The 8479-nt window shown below is 51.6% G+C and overlaps 1 protein-coding gene and 1 non-coding gene across 2 annotated transcripts; both read left to right on the top strand.

Annotated features, from left to right (window-relative positions):
- Positions 1-751: 751 nt before the first annotated feature.
- Positions 752-7354, top strand: SLC10A4 (solute carrier family 10 member 4). The gene is made up of 3 exons (XM_056855087.1): positions 752-1131; positions 3338-3548; positions 6821-7354. Exons 1-3 carry the CDS (start codon positions 752-754, stop codon positions 7337-7339), a joined length of 1110 nt encoding a protein of 369 aa, XP_056711065.1. The 3' UTR covers positions 7340-7354.
- On the top strand, positions 3744-3815 carry TRNAI-GAU (transfer RNA isoleucine (anticodon GAU)). Its single transcript has one exon. It is a non-coding gene; the product is annotated as a tRNA-Ile (tRNA).
- Positions 7355-8479: the final 1125 nt, after the last annotated feature.

Below are 8479 nucleotides of genomic sequence, written 5' to 3'. Positions count from 1 at the left end.
TCATTTTAGTCATTTAAAGATTACATATAACTTGAAAGAGTACACGTAACTTTAAAGATTACATGTAACCAAATGTCTTGTACGTTCCCTATAAAAAGGGCAAGAGTTCAGGAGCACCTTAAAGACTCACAAAAATATTTTCTGGTAGGGTATGAGCTTTCGTGAGCCACAGCTCCCTTCTTCACTTCCCTATAAAGATGACCAGTATTTCCCCAACCTTCATTCTAACCTTACGTTTGTATAGACCGCTGAACCCGTTGACTTCTGTAATAAAACTTCCAACTCTCTGCAACGTCTGGAGCCAAGTTGACGTTGCTGGAACGCCACGAGGTACTGCAGCCTGGCAGAAAGGGACGCGACCCTTTGGGCAGCCTCAGGGAGGCGAGGCGAGCTGTCCGTCCCTCCCTCCCTCCCTGGCGAGGCGCCTGGGCATGCTCCCCTTTGAGAGAGGCCGCCTGGCGGCCCTCTGCGTGCCCTCCTCACCAGGCGCCATGCGAGCCGGCCGCTGACGGGGCTCGCGCAAAGGCGCACGAGGCGAGCAGAGGCGGCCGCTGCAAGGCGGCGAGTTGGGCTGGCTGCTGCTGCTGCTGCTGGAGGAGGAGGGGGGCGCGCGCCTCAGTGGGCCGGGGGGTGCCTCAGTGGGCGCGTGGCGGGCGGGCTGAGCGCACGGGCTCGGTGCTGCGGCGCGCGCCCCCCGGCCCCGCGCGCGCCCCTGGGGCTTCTCCGGCGCGGCGCCTCGACGGCTGCGGCCATGAACAGCTCCTGGGCGGAGGGCGCGGCCAGCCCCAGCCCCGCGGTGGCGGCCGGCCCGCCGGGCCCGGCGCCCTTCTGGGACAGCGGCCTGAACCGGGGGCTGAGCGTGTTCGTGGCGCTGTCGCTGGGCGCCACCATGCTGGGCCTGGGCTGCACGGTGGAGCTGGGCCAGCTGGGCGCGCAGCTGCGGCGGCCCCTGGGCCTGCTGCTGGCGCTGCTCTGCCAGTTCGGCCTCATGCCGCTGGTGGCCTTCTTGCTGGCGCTCGCCTTCGCCCTCGACGAGGTGGCCGCCGTGGCCGTCCTGCTCTGCGGCTGCTGCCCGGGCGGGAACCTCTCCAACATCATGTCCCTCCTGGTCGACGGGGACATGAACCTCAGGTAACCCGCCGCCCCCCCCCCGCCGGGAGGGGAGGGGGGGCGAGGCGCGGGGCTCCGCGCTCGGTCCAAAGCCGGCTTTCGGCCTCAGGTCGCGGGGGGGGGGGGTTCCTGCAGGCGGAAGTCCGACGGGCGTAGCGTCGTCGCCTGGAAGAAGGCGCGCCCGTGCCATTGCAGCTGGCAAAGGCTTATTGTTGAGTTTGGGGGAGTTTGGCTGGGGGAAGTGTGCAACTAGAGAGCGGCAAATCCAAGGCAAAACCTCCCGTGCATAAATAGCTACGCCGGGAGAATCCTGGGCTATTTATGCACGGGAGGTTTTGCCTTGGATTTGCCGCTCTCTAGTTGCACACTTCCCCCAGCCAAACTCAACAATAAGCCCCCCATGCAGAGCTTTGAGAATTCGGGTGGGGGGAAACGTGCATCTAGAGAGCGGCAGATCCAAGGCAAAACCCCCCGTGCATCAATGGCCCCGCTGTTGAAAAAACCGCTGTGTCAACCTGTTGCAACCAAAACCCGGCGGGGCGCTTTCTTGTCCGGCGCTTGCAAAAGTAACCATTCGCTTCATTCCAGCGTCGACCGTTAGCGGAGGAGAGCTCCCTTCTTCGGGTGCAATGTGGGGGGGGGGGCCGCTCGCTAGGCAGAGACCTTTTTGGGGTAGGGGAAAGGAAAGCCCGACCAGCACGGGATCCCCGGGAAGCGCGGGGCAAAAAAACGCGCAACCCAACTGCAAGCAAGAAAAACACACCGCTGCCGGCTCACTGGTTGTGCGAAACTAGATAGAAACTGTTAGTGGGGGGGGGGGGGGTGGAATAGCTGTTGCTGAGTGTAAAAATTAGAGGGGGGGATTTTGAGGGCATAAAGTGCGGTTGCCGCTGGTGCATTTTCCTAGCTCCCTGCAAGTTGAAAGGAGTGTCTTGGAGCAAGGGCGGTTGCTTTTCGGTCAGAACCTGGTCTTCCCCCATCACGGCGTCTCCAGGCTGGGGAAAGCTGCATCTGCGGAATGTCTGCCTGTCATATTGTTCGACAATATTTTGTCTGCCTGTCGTCCCCAACACACACGTCATTTACGCACGGGAGGTTTTGCCTCGGAACTGCTGCTCTCCAGATGCACATTTTCCCCATCCAAATTCTCAAAACTTTGCATTTGGGGCTTATTTTTTTTGAGAATTCGGGTGGGGAAAATGCGCATCTGGAGAGCAGCAGTTCCGAGGCAAAACCTCCCGTGCGTCAATGGCCAGAGAGAGAGAATCATAAGACTCCTCAGCTCCGTGGGCTTCCTAAGCAACCTTCTGGGCAGGCGGATAATAGGCGCCGCTCCGGAGCGGAGCCGTACCCCTTTGCGCATACTTTGGGATGTATTCCCCCCTTCCTATGTCAAGTGTTCTGTTCCCCCCCCCCATTCACTTCTGCAGGATCGTCTAAGGGGCGGCAGGGGAATCAGCCCCGGAGCTCTTCTGGTTCTCTGGGGGCCTCTGACTACCAGGCACACCCTGCGGGTATCAGAGCTGGGGACGTTCGTTTGCAGGACCCGTGAATTGGGGGGGAGGAGAGAGAGAGCAGCGCGCCCGAGCAGAGCCTGCGCCTGGGAGGGCAGGAGAGCCAGATTGCGCGCCAGCGTTTACTGTCCGTTAGAGAGGAGGGGGGGTTTCCCTGACGCCGCTACCACCCATTACAGCGCTCCTGAAATTGTGTGCACGCGCAGGGTGCGGGGACGGGGACTCTCTGTCCAGGGGCGGGGAGAGGCAGACTTTTGCACTCTGAACTCATAGTTAAATTGTGGGACTCCCTGCCTCAGGATGGGATGATAGCTGCCTACTTGGAAGGCTTTAAGAGGGGAGTGGACATGTTCATGGAGGAGAGGGCTATCCATAGCTACTAGCCAAAATGGATACTAGTCATGATGCATGCTTATTCTCTCCAGGATCAGAGGAGCATTCCTTTTATATTTGGTGCTGTGGAACACAGGCAGGATGGTGCTGCTGCAGTCGTCTTGTTTCGGGGCTTCCTAGTTGGCCACTGTGTGAACAGACTGCTGACTTGATGGACCTTGGGCTGATCCAGCAGGGCCTTTCTTGTGTTCTTATGTAACTGCTGGCGGGGGCCCAATCACAGCTTGGGGGGGGGAAGAGGACAGAGTGGCGATGGAGCCCGACAGCGCTGTGCTCCTGCAGCCTTGGGGGCTCTGATGGCTTTCTCTCGACCCCGGCAGCATCATCATGACCGCGTCATCCACCTTGCTCGCTCTGCTCTTGATGCCCCTTTGCCTGTGGCTCTACAGTCGCGCCTGGATCAACACGCCGCTGGTGCGCCTCTTGCCCCTGGGCGCTGTCAGCCTGACTCTGTGCAGCACGCTGCTCCCCATCGGCGTTGGGGTGCTGATCCGCTACAGATACCCGCGGCTGGCAGACATCTTGCTGAAGGTAAGCCCTGGGATCTGGACGCCCACCATCCCTGCACAGGCACAAGGGGGTGCTAATAGCCAGCGGCTACATTAAGAGGTGCCTCAGCTTCAAGGGATCTTGCCCTAAGCAACATGGAATGAAGGCTGCAGCCCAGCCAGGGGCTCTGCAGCAAAACCAGCCTCCTGCAATTGGCAGGAAGATGAGGGCAAGCCAGGGGCTGTGGCTCAATGGTAGAGCATCTGCTTGATATGCAGAAGGTCCCAGGTTCAATCCCCGGCATCTCCAGTTAAAGGGAGTCGGCAAGTAGGTGATGTGGAAGACCTCCGCCTGAGACCCTGGAGAGCCACTGCCGGTCAGAGTAGACAGTACTGACTGATGGACCCAGGGTCTGATTCAGTATAAGGCAGCTTCATGTGTAAGAACTTTAGAGATAGAGGGGGTCAGTTTGGCACTGAAGAAGTCCCTGTTGCCCACAGACCTACTGGCAGTTATCACGAGCACATTTGTTTCTGGGCAGCTGTCTAGTTTTACAAATAAACAATTATTAAATGAACGTATCCCACTATGCACACCAAAGGGTTTAAAAGGGGTAACCTTAGTGACAGAATTACTGTGCCAAAGTCTGTCAGCCCCCATGGGCACTGGCGTCCATATGCACCGGATCCTTGTAGGTAGGGTTACCAACCTCTAGGTACTAGCAGGGGTTCTCCTGCTATTACAACTGATCTCCAGCCGATAAGAGATCAGTTCAGCTGGAGAAAATGGTCGCTTTGGCAATTGGACTCTATTGCATTGAAGTCCCTCTCCAAACTACACCCTCCTCAGGCTCCGCCCCAAAAAGCTCCCACAGGTTGAGAAGAGGGACCTGGCAACCCTACCTGTAGGGTTTAGTGGAGTCCTCTTCCCCATGCATAGTCATACATGCAAGCAATGTGATGTGTCATTAATGGGAACCATAAGGCCTTGTCCGCCCCCCAATATCCATTTACCCCTCAACTTATTCTGATGGGGCCGTGGCAGAACATGTGCTTTGCACGTAGAATGTCTCAGGTTCAGTCCTCAAAATGGTGGCCTCTGTAGTAGGGCTGGGAAATATTCCTTGGGGAGCAGTAGATGGTACTGGTTTAAAAGGGCCAGCGGAGTGACCTTGTTTAAGGCATATGTAACCACAACAAAATAACATACATAGCATGCCATTTTTGCAGTTTAACTTGCAATATCTTCAAGAGCTCCTCTTTAAATTTTACTGAGACTTTGTACTTCTACTAAGGAAATCTCCCTGCCCCAAAACCTAACTCAAATCTGAAACGAAGGTCTTTGGACCCAGCTGTAGAACCCAATTGGAGGCTGGAGTCAATTGACTCCCAAGAAGTACAGCAGCCATTTCTGTTCCCAGCCCCACCCAAAGTAAACAACGCTCTGGAAATAAATGAGCAACAGCAGGTTGGTAGGAACCCTGCTTAAACTGAACTGGAGATGCAAAAGACAAGCATAAGAGCCAGGCAAAAAAAGGTTAATTAACTGAAGACATCACAATACATTAAAAATATTAAGTTGGGTAACCCTCCATGTCAATACTTGCCAGTCTTTAAGATGAATGTTGCCACTGAAACAAAAAGAATCAGAGAAAGGCAGGAGTGGAAATAAAATAAGGAGTATTGGGTCCAGCTCTTGGCACAAGTTTCCCAGTACCACATCTATTACTTATTATATTATTAATTATCAATTTAGCACTATCAATACATGTTACATTTTACTGGGTGAAAGGCAGACTCCTGCTCCAAGGAGATTACGATGTAAATAAATTGCAGAATCATGTTGCCATACATTGGCAAGCAAGGGGATGGCCAGAAATGTTACTTTCTTGTAAAATAACAGAAACGCTGAGCTTTGCACAGCTACATAATGGACAAACATCAGCCAGTGAAGCTTTTCGCCAGCACGCTAAAGGCATGGCATCTAGCAACTGTTTAGCTAAAGTAACCCCCCCTTTAAAGTTTGTCTCATCCTTTATACATTCCAGCAGCAAATATGCAAAACTCAACATTGCCAGTGTATGAATCCTGTGTTTTGAGGTAGCTACTAAAAGGCAGGGTGGTCATCATCAGAATAAAGGTATTCGTATTATTATTACTGTAGTTCAGGGGGTTGGACTAGATGACCCTTGAGGTCCCTTTCAACTCTATGTTTCTACTATTATTATTATAGCATCTTTGACATTGTGTGGTTGCTGTACTAGCAAAACTGATTACAAGAGCAGTTAAACCGTAGGTATCAGGTTGGATCTAGCCAGATTTTTCACTCAATCTCACCTAATTCCCCTCCTTACTATGGCCCGTGTTTCACATGCCTCTTGTCAACACGAGTGCCTTGATTCCCTGCACAACCTTTGTGGTGGTCGAAGGGGACTCTCTGTCCATTTTTCAGCAGGGAGACAACTGCTTGGAACTAACACATCATCTAACAGATAATTATATACTGGTTTGGCCAATATCTGCCATTAGGCTATGAAGGACAGCTAGTACCATTAAAATATACAATATAAAGAGAAAACAATTTAAATCAAAAGCAGTCAACCAAAATGAAATCAACATGGCAGCAAGTTTCAGCAGCCACCTGTCTAAACAGGAAGGCCCTAACCAGCCTTCAAAGCAACCAGTTAGCAAGCTTAGCCAGGGTTCTTCTAACGCTCCTCTCAATAGAAGACTTTGGTCTTGGTGGCTATTGCAAAAGATGAGGGCCCTAACATCTTTGTACATGAAACATTCAAATAAGTAATGAGGGCTTTCAGAAGGGAGTGGACATGTTCATGGAGTGGACATGTTCATGGAGGAAATTCATGGCTGCTAGTTAAAATGGATACTAGTCATGATGCATACCTATTCTCTCCATGATCAGAGGAGCATGTGTACTATACTAGGTGCTTTGGAACACAGGCAGGATGGTGCTCCTGCAGTTGTCTTTGGGGGCTTCCTAGAGGCACCTGGTTGGCCACTGTGAACAGACTGCTGAACTTGATGGGCCTTGGTCTGATCTGGCATAGCTTTTTTTATGTTCTTAGGCCGATCATCCACAACTTGAGTTCCACAGGTGTAATGCCTTGACATAGGGCGCTTTCCTGAAATGGCAAACCAGGATTGCTGAAGGCATTTGTTTGCTGTGATCATGGCCTCTCTTTTTGATGTTAATAATAACTTTTTAAGGAAAAAAAATCCCTTCACGTGTATCATTGATATAATTAACTGCAGCAGTACTCCAAAAGCCCATTCATCTGCTTCTCTCATTACCAGGTTTCCTTGTGGTCTCTCCTCCTGACCTTGGTGATCCTTTTCATTCTCACGGGTACCATGCTGGGTCCAGAACTGCTGGCCACTATCCCCGCCACTGTCTACGTGGTAGCCGTGTTGATGCCCTTGGCAGGTTACGGCTGTGGCTATGGCGTGGCAACTTTATTCCGCTTGCCGCCCCACTGCAAGAGGACAGTATCCCTGGAGACGGGCTGTCAGAACGTACAGCTCTGCACTGCTATACTCAAGCTGACTTTCCCTCCGCAGCTCATTGGGAGCATGTACATGTTCCCTTTGCTCTACGCCCTCTTCCAGGCGGCGGAAGCCGGCCTGATTGTGTTAGCCTACAAAATGTACGGCAAGGATTCCTACAAGCAAGACGCTCTAGGCGGGGAAGAAGAAGATACTGATATTTCTTACAAGAAACTCAAGGAAGAGGAAATGCTGGATACCTCTTATGGCACAGTGACTGCAGAGCGCCATGGCTCAGTGCTCATGGAGTCCACACAAACGGCTCTCTAGGGCAAGGGAAAGCATTAATGGGAAAACTCCTTTTTTAAGGATAAATGGTGTCGCAAGCCAGGAAGGGGGGCGTCAGGCAGTTCCTGTAATCTTGATTCCGTAAGCAGCCTCAGAGTATATGGTTTGCAGCCACGTCAATATTCTCTTCTATAAGTAACCAGTCACCTGTGACAACCTCCTTACGTGTCATCACAAAGTTTTCAGCGTGAGCCATCTTCATCAATGTGACACAACGTACACTTGAGTTGCAAGCAAGAAACGGGTGCACAACTGAAAAGGGGATGGTAAAGGTAATTTTGAGGACGTGGGAGGGATGAGAAGGCAAACAAAGGGAGAGAAAACGTTGACAATGTCTGTCAAGTGTAACTGAATACACCAGGTACATTTGTTGTTTTATTTTCAAAAACCCTATTTGTATATCTTGCATATATTTCAGCGTCTGTATATGTGGAAAGGTTAAATAATGTTGTACACTTATCACTGATGAAATTTCTTCCAAAGGTACCAGTCCATTAAATATATGACTGCCTGTTGATCAAAGACTGTTTGTTTCATCTAGTGGAGAGCAAAGCTGCTTGGAAGTAGAGCAATTCTGAGATCTCCCTTGCTCATTTTTCTTTTTATTCCCTGCTGGGAGGAGCCCTCTGCCAATTGGGTGGCAGCTTTTAAAAAATACACATTAAAAAGGGCTTCTGCTGTTACTGACTTTTAGGATAGGTATCGGGAAAGGTGCCCTGACCCAGCTGGCCCAGCCTAGCCCCATCTCGTTGGCTTTCAAAAGCTAAACAGCAGCCCTGGTTAGTATTTAGATAGGAGACAACCAAGGAAGTCCAGGGTTGCTAAGCAGAGGCAAGCAATGCCAAACCACCTCTTGAAAACCCATGGGGTTGCCGTAAATCAGCTTTCTACCACATCAGCAAAGGTGTGAGGCAATCTTTCTTAGCAAAGGAGTCAAACTCACCAGGGTCTGTTTCTTTCCTTTTAAATTAAGATGGACATAATGTGTAGGTTTGTCCTCTGAATAACAAACTGTAGCTTCAAGAGGATATGATCCTTCATTGGGATGTAGGCAAGCCTACAGAGCAATCCTAAGAACACTTTCATGAGAGTGAGCCCCACTGAACTGTAGGATACTGTAAA

The sequence above is a fragment of the Euleptes europaea genome, chromosome 9 (assembly GCF_029931775.1).
Source record: "Euleptes europaea isolate rEulEur1 chromosome 9, rEulEur1.hap1, whole genome shotgun sequence".
Lineage (NCBI taxonomy): Eukaryota > Metazoa > Chordata > Lepidosauria > Squamata > Sphaerodactylidae > Euleptes > Euleptes europaea.
This window is presented reverse-complemented; position numbering and strand designations above follow the sequence as displayed.